At 37.5% G+C, this 18,231-nt stretch overlaps 1 protein-coding gene across 1 annotated transcript in view; it reads right to left on the reverse strand.

Moving 5' to 3' along the window:
* The window catches only part of IQCH (IQ motif containing H), a 67,667-nt gene extending 49,484 nt beyond the window's left edge, over nt 1–18,183 (reverse strand). Inside the window, exons 1-7 of the mRNA XM_071754123.1 lie at nt 17,972–18,183; nt 17,067–17,183; nt 16,758–16,855; nt 16,323–16,437; nt 11,933–12,049; nt 1,825–1,936; nt 1,196–1,324 (exon numbers count right to left, since the gene is read on the reverse strand). Of these exons, the coding sequence (XP_071610224.1) occupies nt 1,196–1,324; nt 1,825–1,936; nt 11,933–12,049; nt 16,323–16,437; nt 16,758–16,855; nt 17,067–17,183; nt 17,972–18,022 (739 nt within the window). The 5' untranslated portion in view covers nt 18,023–18,183. The remainder of the gene's footprint in view (nt 1–1,195; nt 1,325–1,824; nt 1,937–11,932; nt 12,050–16,322; nt 16,438–16,757; nt 16,856–17,066; nt 17,184–17,971) is intronic.
* Between the last annotated feature and the right edge of the window lie 48 nt (nt 18,184–18,231).

The following is an 18,231-nucleotide window of genomic DNA, read 5'->3' on the forward strand; positions in this document are numbered from 1 at the left end:
TTTTGAATGTCTCCAGTGAAGGAGACTCCACAACCCCCCTGGGCAGCCTGTTCCAGGGCTCCGTCACCCTTACAGTAAAAAAATTCTTTCTGATATTCAACTTGAACCTCCTATGCTCCAACTTACACCCATTACCCCTTGTCCTATCACTGGTCACCATAGAGAAAAGCCTAGCTCCATCTCCCTGACACTCACCCCTTACATATTTGAAAACATTGATGAGGTCACCCCTCAGTCTCCTTTTCTCCAAACTAAAGAGACCCAGCTCCCTCAGCCTTTCCTCATAAGGGAGATGTTCCACTCCCTTAATCATCTCAGTAGCTCTGCGCTGGACTCTTTCAAGCACTTCCCTGTCCTTCTTGAACTGAGGGGCCCAGAACTGGACACAATACTCCAGGTGTGGCCTCACCAATGCAGAATAGAGGGGGAGGAGAACCTCTCTTGACCTACTAACCACCCCCTTTCTAATGCACCCCAGGATGCCATTGGCCTTCTTGGCCACAAGGGCACATTGCTGGCTCATGGGCATCCTCTTGTCTACCAATGATGTTCTAATATGCCAGCAAATGGTATATATATAATGTCAAAGCATTAACAGTTACATTTCCTGATTACTCCATATTTAATTTCAGTTTTCCATCACCTCTTTTCATTAGGAGAACCTTCCAACTTGAGAAGGATGCTCCTGAGCCCACTTTTCAGTTTGCTCATGATGCTTTTTTCACTCCTGCTGTCATATCCCACAAGCAGCTGTAGCAACAAGAGCTTGGAGTACACTTTGAGACATCAGAATCCCACTGCCCAGAATATATTCATTTATTAGTAATTATTCATTTAATCATGCTGGCAAAATAGATGCTTTTAAGTCACATAAGTCATGAACTAGAACATAAGTCATGTTCTAGGAACATCAGTGGTCTGATCCTCAGATTCAGGTGCTCAGAAGTGGAAATGTGCAGACAGGACCTGACCAGGATTTCAGAAGTGAACAGGGAGCAAATCCTCAAAAGGATTAAAAAAAATCTTGACTCCTGTTCAGTTGGAAGACACAGAGTGGTCACATAAATCTTTATGCATTGGTATTGGAATGTGAGTGTGTGCTCCCTACACAGCTGTTTCCTTGTGAGATAAAATAAGGGCATGGAAGTGAAACTGGAGGTGCAGCTGATGATTATTATCCACCTTTTGTGCTCACCTAAAGCCAACTTCTTGAGCTGCCTGGGGAATTCATGGAAAGGAGCTGCTTTGGACAAAACAGGAGGTGTCTGGAGAGTTATCTTTACTGCTGGAGGGATGAGCCTGTGTTCACTTAGGCTCCGGACACCTACAAGATGATGACATTACTGAAAAATCTATATATATATATATTCTGGCACTGAAAGAAAAAGAATTAGTAGCAGTAAAGAAACAATTATACAAAGGCAGACTCAAGTTCTTCCAATTTCAAATCAAGCCTCCAAAAGCTGCAGTTTTCTTTTACTGTATCTTTCAATATTATTTTACCTTCAAGGAAGGTGAGCTTAGCCTGTAAAAATTGACAAATGCATGAAAGATTCTCTAAGGGGGGCTGATTCTGAGAGGGAGTTCTAGACTTGTACAGCAAAAACTTAATATGCAGAATGGATGAGAATGAACTCTTGTAAAGCACAATGAGATCATGGAGTGGCTGCTAAAATAAATTGTGTAAGTTGATTCCTTTGCAAACACTTGAAATGACAATTTTTAGAAGTTCTGAGGTGCCAGAAAATTTGATTACCAGGTCCCTGCTGCTAACAGCAAACAACACTGCTGTGTAGCCCACACCTGGGCACTTCTGGCACTCACCTTTTGCTGTATCTTCCTCTAACAGGGGTAAGGGAAAATCCATGTGGTGAGAGAGAGGCAAATTCCAAGGGTTGCCAACTGCCTGGTCTTTCACTACCTTCAGACTGCACACCTAGGAAGAGACAGAATCTTTTTTTAACAAAGATGAATCCTGGATTTGTAAAGCCACATTTTTCTACTCCTGCAATAATCAATTTCTGTATGAATAGCTTCATTAAGATTTAATAATATAACAGTACAAGCATTACTTGTACTACTTATGAATATGCTACAATATTGTCATTAGTTTCATAATTTAAAGTTCATTAAAGCTGATTGAGGTCTTGTGACTTCTGCTATGCAAAAATCAGTGTACTAGTTGAGAAAGGAACCACAAAGTTTGCTCAGTTGTAATGAATGTAGTGTAAACATAGTATTTTTTGACAGAATAGTCTTTAAATATATAAAATAGACAAGCAAGGTACCAGAAAGGAAATACTTTCAAACATGAAAACAAATTTTTGCCAACAAGAGTACCAATGGAATTAAAATATGTGAAACTACTCACAAATTAGGGAACAGAAGCATCACAGACTTTGGAAGTTTCAGGGTTCCTCAAGGACAGGAGGGAGTGACACAGCTTTGATGACTGATAAGGAAACATGTGCCACTCTGTGCTGGTGTGGGGAATAAAGCTCCCTGACTTCCCCAACTAACCTGTGCTTGCCTGAAAAAGTAGAACCTGCTGGATCTGAGTGCCAGGAAATCAAGCAGTGACACACATGACTTTGGGACAGTGATATCCTCTATCTTACTGCCAAGCTTAGTATCACACACACAGAGCACTGCACAGGAAAAAAAAATACATTGCCACCTTCAGTGGTATAAATATATAAAAAATATATATATAAAAAAAAATATATATAAATATATATATAAATATAATATATATAATATAAATAAATATATATAAATATATAAAAATATAAAATATATATATTTATATATTATATATGATATATAATATATAAATATATATAAATATATAAAATATATATACTAATATAATAAATATATATAAATATATATAAATATATAAAAATATATATAAAAATATATATATATAAATATTATATATAATATCTGTGTTGTCATCATGTTTTTCTCTCTCCAGTCTGCTCAGTATCTTTAATTTCTTTCTGAGGAGGAACACACAGATTATTGGGCTTGTAATGGGGGTTGTGCTCATCTCCTAAAGACACAGAGCTGGATATTCAGTGGGTTTAAAGCATTACAGAACATGCAGCTTCATGGCAGGGAACACCAGAGATCTCTCACTTGAGCACCAGCAGAAGATTGTGTTGTTTTGTCTCACCTGGCTGATGCTAGAAAACTGCTAAATTACAAGAGAATTGGAAGATTCAACTTAAATAAACTCAGATGTTTTATGAAGCAAAAGGAAAAATTAACATTGGTCTAACAAACCTGCCTCTTGTCAACTGGTTTTTGGAAATCTAGGTAAAATTTTCCTTATCATTGTGATTGATAAACTACCTTAAAAAATATTAACTATGTAAAATTCTGCTAGGAAATATTGGTAGATCTGCAAAATGGGGAAAATGGTATTTACTTCTTCTACAGAGCACACTGGGACTTTCTGGTTTAAAATATTTGGGTTTAATGATTAATTACCATGCTTGTGTACAGCATGGAGGAAAACAGGATCCAACAGGCCCTGATCTGGGTCTTTGAGCACCCTGGTATCATAATTAGTGAGTAACATCAACCATCACCTTTAGAGACAGGGAAAGGCAATTCTAAAGAACTGCTTATAAACCTAATAGCAAAATGAGACAAATCAAAATAAACTATTATAATTTTTCCTCCCAATTTGTATAATAGCACTGTCCACAAGAGCCATTAGGGAGATAGAAAATATATATATGCTTTATCATAATAGAGACTCTTTCAGGGAAATCACAGGCACTCATTTTAGTTGTGGCCATTATGAAGCATTATGCTTTAAGGGATCTAGATGTATGAATCTTCATGCCCTTGTGTTCCAAGAAAATAGCAATAAGCACATAACAAAGATTAACTTTATATCAGCTGGCAGATAAGTGGCTTGATACTGAGAAAAGGGAATAATAAACCACACTTTTTGACTGACTCTCAGCCCCAGCAGTTTGTTGAGGACACAACAAAAATATGTAAACTGAAAGAAATTTAATTAAAGAGTGTCTCCTTTCTCAGGCTATTGCTATTGTAGCTGTAAAGCAGCACTGATTTTCCTCTTGCTCAGCTTTATCCTACTTTGAATCCCAGGAGTTTTGTTATGATAAATAGCACTATGAACCATATGGATTTCATTTATGTTCACAGAGATGTAATAAGCTACAAAGAAAAGCAGTTCAGGTGGTGGATGAGTTCAGAAGCAGCCTAGAGGTTTTCTTGCTTGGTTTTTTTGTTTGGTTTTTTTAAACTGGAGATAGATACTTAAAACTTCTTTGCTGTACCCTTTAATTTCTATAAAGTCCATGGCAGGTGTCACATTAAAATAAGGACAGATGCAGTTGTAATGTAATTTCAGCTCTGATTTACACTGCTCAGTGCCCAGTTCACTTAATTACACAGTACAGGCATCACAGTGGATCTACAGACCCAATCCAAACAGGTTAATTCCAAAAATTCCATGTAGCCTGGACACCCTTCTTCCAGCATCCTATTTGCTGCACTAACTGCCCTCTCCAAGACCTCAGAAAGGTATCAAAACAAATTTGGACAAAAGGCTCCCATCAGTTATTTTCACTAAAATTAAACCAATGCAATTGCAACAATCAGACTTTCAAAATAATAATAAATACTGCAATAAAAGGTTTACTTGCTGATCATTAGATAGTTTTATTACAATTACTTGGTGAGTTAAAAAGATATTTAAAAGCTTGCATCTTTTTCAGAGGTTTTGAGAAGACAACCATCTGCTTATCTCAGTGGGATTTAAAATCTTTACTCACACCTATAGCTTTTATGGCATAAACACTAAATTTATTTAACTGAATCCCACATATCCCAGAACTGGCAGCTCCTAAGTAGGATTTTAATGTTTATAGTGGGGACAGACCCAAACCAGCAGGGAAGCAAAGGATCACACCCTATATAACACTAATTTGGAGGCACCTCCTATGCCTCCCCCTCCAGCAGAGCCCAAGCAACCACTACTGGAACCTCAAAAAAATTTAACTGCACAAATAATGGCTTCTGTTATCAAGGTTATGATTCAGCAAGGCAGCACACAGCCTGCTTCATCCCAGGTACTTTTAAGGTACAGTTTTATAGGGCTGGAAGGGAGGAGGTAATTTGCAGTGCAGACTAAGGATTACTTGCCTAAAAATATGCTTGGAGTGTGCTGAAAAACTATGTTTTCATTTCAAGTGCTTCTGAGTGTAATTAACCTGGGACATGAGAAAAACAATTCTATTACCCTTTCTAAAGTGTTTTTCTCCTGTGGATAAACCTCTCCCACTTGATTTTTTTTTTTTTTTTTCTTCTTTTTGCTTCGTTTTAAATAGGGCTCTTGTAACACCACAGGGAGTTTCCATTCGTTCTCTGTTTGTTTTCTTTTTACCTTGACAGCAATATTTAAGTAGAAGGGTGTATTTTTAAAAATGTTTATACATATCTTTTCCCCTAGTAAAAAAAATAGAGACTAGTATTGAATACAGAGAAAAGCTGAGTACTGTCAGGCATCAGAACTACAGTTTATCAAGCAGGAAGATGAGACAGATGAGTTTTGGTCAGTAAATATCAGCAAACCACAGAGCTGAATAGTAATGGTGGAATAAGTATGTAACAAAGTAATCTATCATTTAATGACTGTTTTCTCCAAACTGCCATCTACCTTCATATTTTTTAAGAAGTTCCTATCAAGATATGTTGTTCATAATCCCTAGAAAAGGAAGGAGGAAGCATAGGAAAATACAATCAGTGGAGCCAAGGCTGTGTGTGCTCAGGAAACTGGCAGGTAGGAGCTTGTAGGAGGCAAATCTATGGGAAACTGGAACTCCATGGAATGCTCTTCAGAAATAAAACACCCCAGAAAGAAGCACAAACATCCCTGGCTGATAAATCAATGTTCTTCATTTATCACTGCCTGTCTTTAAAGGATGTGCTCCAAGTCTAGCTCTATTGATTTAACTACCATGCTTGGTAAACTTCTTAAACAAATAACCTAACAAGCTAGTTATAAATGCATGGAATATAACAAATTACTGAGCAACCTGAGCCTGTCAAGATCAAATTTGTTAGACCAATCTAATTTATTTTTTTTTTCTACAACAGGTTAGCAAGCTTTGTGAACAGGCAAGAAAAGGGAAGTACTACTTCTCTTGACTTTAGGCAGCTGATCATGTTAATATACAAGCAAGCTAAGAAAGCATAGCTGAGATAAACCTAGATGCAAAGCTGCTCTGGTAATTAATTCAGAAAGAATTTTCATGCCTGTGTGGAAGGAAACAGAGAGGCTTCAATGGGTCTGTCCTGCAAATGGTTACAAATGAACAGAGCCTGCAATTAACAGCCTGAGCAGCAAAGCAAGAGCACAACAAAATAGTTTCACTCACACTTCCATCATCTCTCAGTTTCTATTGGGAAAAAGCCAAATGATCTTAATAATAAATAGTAAATAAAGGAAGTGGTTTCAAATAACCTAAGTTTGGTTGTCCAGTAAGAACCAGCATGTGAAGTCCATGCCAATTACTGAAAGTAAAGGGCAAATTCCTGCCAGTGTTTGTGGAGCTACTCTGAAGTCAGCTGAGTCTAATTTGTACAAATCTCTGTAGAAGACTTAAAATATTAACTGTTTTTCTGACTGTCTTTTTATTTAAGGAGATTTCTGAAGAGGAAAACTGTACAGAAGATTAAAATTTGTCCCTCTCATTCCAATTTACATAGTCCAGCATTTTATCTGTCTCCTGATTAATACAATTCCTCTTAGAGGTAACACTCATATAAACATGCATACTATTTGCCTCAGGTTTTTATCTACAGAAAATAAGATCCAATTTAAATGGCAAGCCCAACATAAAACCTTAAATATGGAGCAATTAGGCATCTTCAGCAGCAGGTCTTACACATTCTTCTTACCCACTTTAAGCTCTTAAAGTAACCAGAGATGGTTTTGAACTGTCAGCTTGCCATGTGCTTGAAAAATGAAGCTTTGCTCCTCTGCTGCCCCACTGCTAACTCCTCCAGAATTTTCCCTCCATCAAACCTCTGCCATAACAGGTGCAAGAGAGAATAGAGGGAGAACTTTGGTGAATCCCACATCTGCTTTTTGAAAAAGGCACCAGAAGCAGCACAGAAGGAAGGAAGGGAGATAATTGCTGGCTTGAACTACAATACATTTTACTTGTGGGCAAAGGGCCAGCTTACAGGAGGCACAATATGCAGGACAACTTATTGGAATTCAGGGGTGGGCTCCCATTCCTGTCCGGAGACAGCTGTAAACCAGCAGCCCATAGCATCCCAATCAGGCACTGAGTTTTGTCAAGGAATGCTGATAGGGCCAGAAACAGCTTCAGCAGCTTCAGCTGCACCCCTGCCTAGCAAAATGACAGTCAATCTCCAATTCCAGATGACAAGAACTGGATAAAAACTTAAAACAAATGGTGACCTTTCAAAAGATTAATTTGTTTACCAACAAAATGTTCTACGTTTGTCATCTGAGATGGGGGTGACCTTCACATTCCCATTTCTAGGTTGAAAGGATGCTGACTATAGTCATCTGTTAAGTTATCTCTATCTCACCAATTATTTCCTTTTTATTTTCAGTGACAAGAAGATTTTATTAATTCTCTGGGCTGGTTATTCTGATTGCACACCCTAAAACAAAGGCAAAAAAAGCTTCTTTTGATTTACTGTAGTGTAATATTTATCTGTTTAAGTCTCATTCTGCTACCACAGCCAAATTTTGCTTTGACTGTAATTCTAGCCATATGTATAAGTTTAAAACCCAATCAAGTTTTGAGGGGACCAAAAGACCTGTTTTTCTCAAACAGATTTTCTTCTACATTGTCATTTGAGATGGGGGTGACCTTCACATTCCCATTTCTAGGTTGAAAGGATGCTGACTATAGTCATCTGTTAAGTTAACTCTATCTCACCAATTATTTCCTTCTTATTTTCAGTGACAAGAAGATTTTATTAATTCTCTGGGCTGGTTATTCTGATTGCAAAAGAAGCAAAAAAGCTTCTTTTGATTTACTGTAGTGTAACATTTATCTGTTTAAGTCTTGTTCTGCTACCACAGCCAAATTTTGCTTTGACTGTAATTCTAGCCATATGTATAAGTTTAAAACCAAATCAAGTTTTGAGGGGACCAAAAGACCTGTTTTTCTCAAACAGATTTTCTTCTAGATTGTCATTTGAGATGGGGGTGACCTTCACATTCCCATTTCTAGGTTGAAAGGATGCTGACTATAGTCATCTGTTAAGTTATCTCTATCTCACCAATTATTTCCTTTTTATTTTCAGTGACAAGAAGATTTTATTAATTCTCTGGGCTGGTTATTCTGATTGCACACCCTAAAACAAAGGCAAAAAAAGCTTCTTTTGATTTACTGTAGTGTAACATTTATCTGTTTAAGTCTTGTTCTGCTACCACAGCCAAATTTTGCTTTGACTCTAATTCTAGCCATATGCATAAGTTTAAAACCCAATCAAGTTTTGAGGGGACCAAAAGACCTGTTTTTCTCAAACAGATTTTCTTCTAGATTGTCATCTGAGATGGGGGTGACCTCCACATTCCCATTTCTAGGTTGAAAGGATGCTGACTATAGTCATCTGTTAAGTTATCTCTATCTCACCAATTATTTCCTTCTTATTTTCAGTGACAAGAAGATTTTATTAATTCTCTGGGCTGGTTATTCTGATTGCAAAAGAAGCAAAAAAGCTTCTTTTGATTTACTGTAGTGTAATATTTATCTGTTTAAGTCTCATTCTGCTACCACAGCCAAATTTTGCTTTGACTATAATTCTAGCCATATACATAAGTTTAAAACACAATCAAGTTTTGAGGGGACCAAAAGACCTGTTTTTCTTAAACAGATTTTCTTCTAGTTACTTGAAATGAGAAGTGCTCTGCTTTACCTCACATTACAGTTTTGGAAATGAACAGATTTTCAGATGAGCACAATGAAAATACTGAAAATAAAAAATAACTGAGGATATGATTAGAATGGTTGTGCTGAAATAAGTTAGCTTAAAAAACCCACCCCACCACAACACAGAGTCACTGCCTCCCCCATTAGAGCCACACTGTAAAGAGGCAACTCATAAAGGCTAGAAATCATCACCATATTAAATTTTACCTCATGAATAAATTAAAAGGCTCCTAAGTTTGCAGTGTAATATACAGTTATAAGAAAGCAAGGACCAAAAAGTGCCAGTATAATTCTATTAAAGAACATCAGACCTAGGAAAATGAAAGGTTTAGCTGTGAATCTTCTCTACATTGCTGCAGTTTGTCAGAATTATTTTTGCTGCAATTCAGATTAGTTTGTTCTGCTAGATACTCCATGGGAAGTATACATATTTAATAATTATCTACTCATCATGTTTCATTTCTTATCCAGATATATGCTACAAGATAAAAATGATGCCCAGACTGCCCATGGTGTTTCAAACAGAATTACAGTCCTCATTTTAAGATAACTACAGAACTTCACAGAGGATGAAGCATTAATGCTTATCAGACCCAAAAAGGTACAAAAGGGCAATAATTAATTGTTCTTACTTTCTGTCTCAAAACCCAACGTCAGCAACTTTGTAATACCTCAAGAGCAAGAAGACATTTTTCCAGAAACAATGAGATCCTTACTAATAATTTTTCAAACCACTCAAAGGGCAAGGTAAAAATAATTCCGTGTAGATTTCTGCCTGACCTATCCACTCACCTCAAAAGCCAGAGTGGTTTTAATCTCATCACATTTTTAAATGCTCAGCTCTCCTTGAAAACTCAGATGCTGAAAACTCTTGGAAAAAAAAAAAAAAAAAACCTGAATGCAGTTAACCAAGTAATTAGTTTTTAATTTACTTCAATGAGAGTCCTTCTGCCAGCCATTTTTCTGGGAGATAATCTTTGAACTTATGTACATATGTAGGGCATGTACACGTGTAGATCTGTGGCTGTGTGCCTGCATGTGGATGTACAAATATTGCCCTCTAATGGCTGATGAGTAAAAACAGGGTAGGTAGCACCTAACTTGGTTCTTGTAGATACTTCAGGTATTTTTTTCAAAACTAAAAACCGTATCATTTCAGTCCTGCAACTACACATCAACTTATTTCAGCTGCTATTGGTGATCTGTACCTCTCAATCCTTTAAGTGCTGGTGTAGATCACATTTCACAAAAACGCCTTAATTCAGTCTCAGTAGTGAGAGATTTCACCCCCCCAAAATTTCACCCCCAGTGAAGCCAGAACATTTCAAAATGCAGATTGTGTCACAGGATTCAAAAACTTCTAAAAAGCATTGGCTTTAGTAAATGCTGTGGAATAAATTAGAGATAAGAAATACCTACTTGTTTTATCAGCCTATCTCCCTGTTATAAAGGGTCCCTCAGCATCTGTAAATATGTGTCAGAGAGCTTGACTAATTTACACTAAATGTTTGTAATTTAATTCAACATTAAGTTTTCTCTGATCAGTATGTTTCAGTGAGAGAGGTAAAACACATGGCTCTCTGCAGTAGTATAATATTCCTCTCTGCAAGTGTATTAGAGGGGTTCTAAAAACCTATTAGCCATGATGCCTTTTTCTAATTAACTCTGTATCACAGGGCTAGACAAATCACCTCTTTGTCTGGCCAACAGCTTACAAAAATCATTTTTTATATGTGGCAGCTTACAACTGTGCCACTCACAGGTTCTGTTTATGCTGTTCAAAACTGTAAAGCTTAGGATGTCCCTTCCAGCACTGGGCTGGCTGCACCATGCTTCTATTCCATAAATTAAATCATAGATGAGCATCCTTGTGTGAGACTACTGGGCATATTCTTTCACGTGGACAACAGTGGTGTGCAGAATTTATCAATGTGATTGATCTTTGGAAGGCTGCCTGTGCCTATTAAATTTTTTTTTAAGCATATTTTGTGGAAAAATTGTCTTGTCTGTGTTCATTTTTTTTAAGAGGAGCAGCAGTTGCAGAACAGGAATTTGGAAGAATCAAAACTTGAACACTGTCAGATGAGGAAGAGTTGAGAAGGGGGATGTGATGGATGCCAGTCAGGGTACTCTAAGGAGAGTGTTGCAGAAGTGCTGAGCCTCAGCTCTGGTAGATAATTCTTCAGTGCTAAGGAACACAGCTTGACTAAAGATAAAAGAAAAGCTGCTCTTCAGAATACCTTAAAGCTTGACAGGGAGTGCACTTGGGATCTACAAGAGATGGAAATATCTCCATATGGAAAGGAAGGATCTGAATCTGTCCCTCACATTCCATTGTAAGCCAAGAAGTAGACCACATCAGAAGAGTAAAATGTAAATTACACCTATATTCTAGGATTCTGATTCTCTTTCAGTATAACCTCTGGTTTTTTGGACTCTGTGACACTGATTTCTGGTCAGCATCAGCAATTTTTCACTCACTCCTGACAATCCTGTTACCATTTGAAGACAGAATGTATTCTTGTCCTTTTAAGAAATGGCCATAGAAGGAACAACTGAAAGTTCCTTCTTGTCAGCAAAACCTCCTTTTACTCCTTCCTTGATCTTTGGGTCAAATCCTAAACTCCCCAAGCTCCAGTTTGTTTATATTCACTCCCTGGTTTTACTGACATTATTTTCCATGCACAATGCCATGTATAATTTTCCTAGATGGAGGTCTTGCTCCTTAAACCTTTTATGCTACAGGTTTTTCTTCAGTATTGTCACTTAAAATGATTTGACCATTACATACCAATGTCAAAGTAGAAAATTATGAGGTACTTTTAACTTAAATTGCCTTTTTTTTTTTTTTTTCAAACCTAAATCTGAATTGTTGTATTTTTTTTTTAACTCTAGATCTGATATTTGTTAACTTCAGTAGTGAAAAGTAATGCATATAGTAAGCCCACAAGATAATATGAGTTACTTACAGGAGCAGATTTTTTCTTAGTTATAAGTGGCAGCCTGGTCTCAGAGTTTTGCTGTTTTAAAACAGCTTTATTATTTATGTTCTCTGGGTCAAGCATAATCTTCATATCCATTTCCAGCTGAAACACATAATATGCACATTCTTAACATAACTACACCAGGACAGAAATGTTTAGGGCAGGAATTGGATAACATTCATAAATTTGCAAAATGATCATAACAAAGTCATGTTATCTGACAAGCCACACAGAACTGGGCAAACAATGAAGATGCATTTTGATCAGATGGACAACTTGGCAAAGCACACAGCTACTACCCTCATACACACTTAGGGCAAAATTGGTTCAATTAATTTCACTGCATGCACTGAGATTTCCAAATTCCTGCACCTAGGAGTAAAACTTTGAGTGGGAAGCACAATCAAGTTTGATTCACCTGAATAACATGGGTTAATTGGTGAATGCCTTTTACTGGTGTTACTAAAATTTCCAAATTCCTGCACCTAGGAGTAAAACTTTGAGTGGGAAGCACAATCAGGTTTGATTCACTTGAATAACATGGGTTAATTGGTGAATGCCTTTTACTGGTGTTACTAAAATTTCCAAATTCCTGCACCTTGGAGTAAAACTTTGAGTGGGAAGCACAATCAGGTTTGATTCAACAATAACATGGGTTAATTGGTGAATGCCTTTTACTGGTGTTACTAAAATTTCCAAATTCCTGCACCTAGGAGTAAAACTTTGAGTGGGAAGCACAATCAGGTTTGATTCACTTTAATAACATGGGTTAATTGGTGAATGCCTTTTACTGGTGTTGCAACACCACCTTTCATGCACACCCTGCCCAGTGGGAGGGTGCTACAGGTGTAAATGAGGAATAAAATATCCTTATAGGAGTAAGAATTAACTCCTATTAACTCCTCCTATCCTTATAGGAGTAAGAATTAAAACATAGTAGCTTCTTAATGTGCTGTGTTATCTGTATGGAATGGATTCAACAATTTTGCTAATAAAAATTTACTTAAATCCTGATAGACAGAAAAACAGTTTTTAAAGCTTCTTGTTTTAAGAAGTATCCAAAGCACACAGTTTTCCTACAAAAAGCCAGAAGTTGGGACATTTATTTTTACTAGAGGAGAAGCCTCTTAAGTTGAAAAATATTTTGTTTGATGTTAATACACAAGCTTTAGTTTACACCTGGATCTGTATCAAGTGTAGCAGTATCTCCCAGCACTTTCACTGCACTCAAGTTGCTAACTAGAGTGCACCCAACAGTGCTGAACAAGGAGGAATATTCAAATGGTAGAAATTAAAGTATCACCAAAAAAGAAAACAGAGTAATAAGAATTCAGAGGAGCTGGGGCCTGGCAGTGTTTAATTCCCACTACATGGATACAGGAAAACCAAAAAGCTTCCTTATATAGCAAGATCCAACTAAATACATTTATACAGAACTCTCTCCTGATACTTGTATCACAAACATGATTTTGAGAATTGTTGTAAAAGAAAATATGCCATAAAATGTCTAAGAATCATTAGCTGCATATCTGAACTATTAAACTACTGTATTACTTTGTGAAAGCACTAAAAATGGTTTAATTCATTTATTTGCACAATATATCCTCTTCTTTTGATAGTAATTACAAGCAGATGTATCAACTAGATGCTCATTTAGGTTTGAGGTTGTAAGAACAAAAGTTATTATCCAAGCCAATTACTCTTTTACCCACATGGCTGCACAGAGACAGAAAGTTCAATTTTCACCTCATCAGTGATTTTGTGGTATTTATTTTATTACTGTAACACAGCACTGTACAGAAAGGAAACTGCTTGTGCTATTAAACAAGAATTGGGAGAAAATTGAGTACCTTCTCAATTAAAATAGGAGATATTGCAGAATGCAGACTCCCCCCTCAGACTGACAGTGAAATGGTCAATGCTGGAGTGGCAGATTCCACTCAGGATAATGAGAATTAATATTCTTATTTAAAAAAAAAAACAAAAACAAACTGATAAAAGTTACTTTGCCAGCTTTTCCTGTTGAGCTGTTTATATCATTTACATATTCTAGAGTCCCCTAGAAACATCTTTTCCTTTACATCTTTAACCCTATTAATAGCAAGAGAACTTCTGGGTATTCAGAACGTCACAGAAAGAAAAAACCTTCAGGAAAAACAAACAAACCCAAAACTAAAGCTGCACAAGCCTCAGTTCAGGTGGTTTTGGTTCAGCAGTTATTAAAATGTATTAAATTTAACCCCCCTGAACTTCTGTACCTACCAGTTATGGATGAAAGTCTCTTTTCAGCCACTGCTATACAGAGGTTTGCAACTCCTGCACAAGTAAAACACTTTTTTTTTTGGTTCTTATGCTTTCTTAGAAGAAGAAATCCAATTAAAACACATAGTGGAGGGAAAATAAGGGGCTGAAGACAGTGTGCCACAATTCCCCTCTCAGGTAGATTTGCAGAGTCTTCTCTGGCTGCTGCTGTGCCTCAGAAATGGTGTATATGTGAGAAAACCATAATTTTGAGCCTCTTCTGACACCTGTGGGCAAGCTATTTCCCATATGACAAGCACTTGAGCAACATGAATGTGAAAAGAGCATCTGTGCTTATTTGACTCCAACCTGGTTTCCTCCTGACTACCACGAGCACAACTTCTGCTCCATTTCTATCCTCCCACAGTGTAGCAGGGACTGCAGAGCACAAAAATATCACTGTGTGATTTATTAATTTCTCTCAGAACCACTGAGAGTTGAAACATGGGTTTCTTCAAGCCTACATAAGCAAAAATACTGTCTGCAAAACCAAAATTATTCAGTTGTCCAACACTTCCTTCAAGTGGAGTTTTTGAAAAACAAAGTATGCCTAAAAAAAAAAAACAAAACAAACCCAAAATTGTTTATAGCTACAAGTAAGGAAAACACAGAGAGTAAGGAATTGTAGGTGATCAATTCCCAGCTGGATTTCACAACTATTTGATAATAAAAGCTTTTTATGTTGGCATGCTGGGTATATGGAACAGCTGGCAGAACAGCACTGTTTGCCATTTTCTTTATAATGGGAAATTAGGGCTATCTTGTGTGTCACTGGGTATGCATTTCTGAACAGATGCCATAGATACCAGAAATGAAAAGAAAAAGTCAAGGCAGGACAGAGCACAAGCTCCACTATAAATTAAGCTCATTGGTGAAGAGTTGAAAGCTCAGGTAATACTGAATTTACAGACTACCTGAACCCTGACAATATTTTTTTTTCCTTACAAGTGTATTTATATAGCAAGGGGTTGGAATACTGAGTGAGAAAAAAAAAAAAATAAATCAGAGAGCCTCTTCTTAAGGTTTGCTCCCACTCACAGCTCCATTGAATATCAACAGTAATAACCCAAAACTGTCACAGATTGAAAAATTCCCAATTCAACTAATTACCTTCATTTGTTCTTAAATATGTTTGCTGAAACCACCCATTTTTTGCCATTTTCTTTATAATGGGAAATTAGGGCTATCTTGTGTGTCACTGGGTATGCATTTCTGAACAGATGCCATAGATACCAGAAATGAAAAGAAAAAGTCAAGGCAGGACAGAGCACAAGCTCCACTATAAATTAAGCTCATTGCTGAAGAGTTGAAAGCCCAGGTAATACTGAATTTACAGTATTTTTTTTTCCTTACAAGTGTATTTATATAGCAAAGGGTTGGAATACTGAGTGGGAAAAAAAAAAAAAATAAATCAGAGAGCCTCTTCTTAAGGTTTGCTCCCACTCACAGCTCCATTGAATATCAACAGTAATAACCCAAAACTGTCACAGATTGAAAAATTCCCAATTCAACTAATTACCTTCATTTGTTCTTAAATATGTTTGCTGAAACCACCCTGAACTCACCAGTGGAAATTCACAGCTTAGAACAAACCAAGCAACAACACTTCAGAGACAAACATTTTTAAGAAGGTTCTAAATGATTTTACAGGGATTTCATTTACCAGACCAGTGGAAAAAAACAGATTTCAAGGAGAAAATCTGTATTTATCATAGAGGGGACTGCCCTATACATGAAGTCTTTCCCACAACTTGTCATATCTTTTACACAAACACAAGTAAAAAGAACAAATTCTAGTCTCAAACAAAAGCAACACTTATATCTGTGCTCATGCTGTTCCAATGTATAATTCCATTTATTTAGTCTTTCCTAACAGACTTTAAGAGCAGTGGGAGAAAGATCCCATCTCTGCCCACTCCATCTAGTTGAGAATTTTTAAAATATTTTCAGCCATAGATGGTGCAATATAACTAAACCCATGTGGAGGCAGAATATTATGGGATCAACTGGAAAGCTGTAAGACACCAGCCTTATTTAATGTAGTCTGTGGCAGAATAAGGAGGATATTTCAGACCTGTGAAGGTTGAGAAAGGGACAGTGCTGACTTGCTGCATGCCTGGACAGTTGTGGGCTCAACAGGTACTCGTGGTAAAATCAGCTGCTTCTGAGAAGCACCAAAATGAAGGCCCCTGGTTTAGAAAGAAACAGACAGTGAGGTATTTAAAATTCACTTGGATTTTACCTATTAAGCCCATACTGCTTCTATCTGGTGGGATACAGAAGGCTATTTTTATTTAGATTTGTATTTAATGAAAAAAAAAATAGCACAGGAGTTAACAAAATTTCTGTAGCTACTTGGAACTGCATTTACTTTTGTATTATTTAACTTAAAGTAAAACTAATATTGCAAATTAACAAATAACCTCATCTGGGCCAATATTTTGCTTTACAGGATTCTGATACCACAGTTTTTTTGTCTTGTGTGCAATAAAACAGCTGGTTTACTTACCATTTAGAGGGCTGTTTCGAATACACTTCTTTATTATCAGCAGAAAAAATAGTTAACATTTGTCGGTCAGTAGCACTTAAATAATTTTCAGCATGTTTCTGTAAGAGGGAAAAATAATTCTTAGACTGTTACAAAGGTATAAAGGACATTATATTGTATTTATTTAACTCAGCAGTCCAGATAAATCCCATAATTTTGTCACCAGAAATGGATCTTGCAGGATGATAAATACATGGCCCTATGTACTCAAACTACTGACAAGGATCTCAATAAGTGAATAATCTGATGGATCTGCTCCATTTTACTTACTCTTAGCCCAAGTTCAGCTCTTTCAACCAGTGTTTCCAGTTTGCTGATGTCCATAGCTTTTGCATTTCCTTTTAAGTTCATATTTGTCACCTTAAGCTTAAGAAAGTCATCTGGAACCTAAAAAGCAAGTTGTGATGAAAATCAAACCCATAGCCAAGACCCATGGCATTATGTAGCAGAATTTAATCCCAATTAAATGCTTTCAACATACAGGAAAGAAATACATGTGACTTCACATCCTATAGTTATACAAATAAGAGAATACAAGGCAAATAAAGTCACTGACAATAGAAAATGTTAAATTTCAAACAAATCTCACAAAACAAACTTCAGGACTGAAGTCCTTTGCCAAGGAATGTTTCTTTACACATTTCAAACCTCTCTTTTAGGAATGATGTTTCTTTACACATTTCAAACCTCTCTTTTAGGCATGATGTTTCTTTACACATCTCAAACCTCTCTTTTAGGAATGATGCTTCTTTACACATCTCAAACCTCTCTTTTAGGAATGATGCTTCTTTACACATCTCAAACATCTTTTTTATCTCTTTTGGCACAGGGGGTGTGCAGAAAACCCAAAAGCACGAAGAAGGGACTGAAAAGTCGAGGCAGCCTGTGAGGAGACCACATCAGCCCAGATCAAAAAAAAAAGTACATTTACGCTGCTTTCACCAAAATAAAACTCGAAATAAGAGCCATAACCTTTACAAAGACCAAACCTTTCCCCGAAATCTCCTCACCGCGCCCCGAGCCCTCCCGTCCCCTCAGCAGCAGCCGCCGCGCCTCAGCCGAGGTGTGAGGCGGCTCCGCGGAGGAAGCAGAGGTTCCGCGGGCCCAGGACGGGGAACTCAGCCCTACAGCTGCCGGGGAAGGACGGAACCAGCTCGGGGACTGCCCGGACCCACCTGCCCCGGGCCGGCTCCCTCCTCCCGCCCCTGTGGTTCGGACCCGTCCATGGCGCCGCCGCTCCCGCCCTTAGCAACGGGACGCGCGAGCCGGACCGCACCATCCTCCTCACGGCGGGGAGGGGGTGATGAGGGAGCGTCAAAGAGAGGCCGAGCCCGCTCTGCGGCTCCCTCCTCACTGGAATTGCGGTGAGAACGCGTCAAACGGCGTCCGAGCCGCTCTGCGGTTTGCTCCTCACTGGAAGGGTTCTCCCGCACAC

This window comes from Heliangelus exortis, chromosome 11, assembly GCF_036169615.1.
Source record: "Heliangelus exortis chromosome 11, bHelExo1.hap1, whole genome shotgun sequence".
NCBI lineage: Eukaryota > Metazoa > Chordata > Aves > Apodiformes > Trochilidae > Heliangelus > Heliangelus exortis.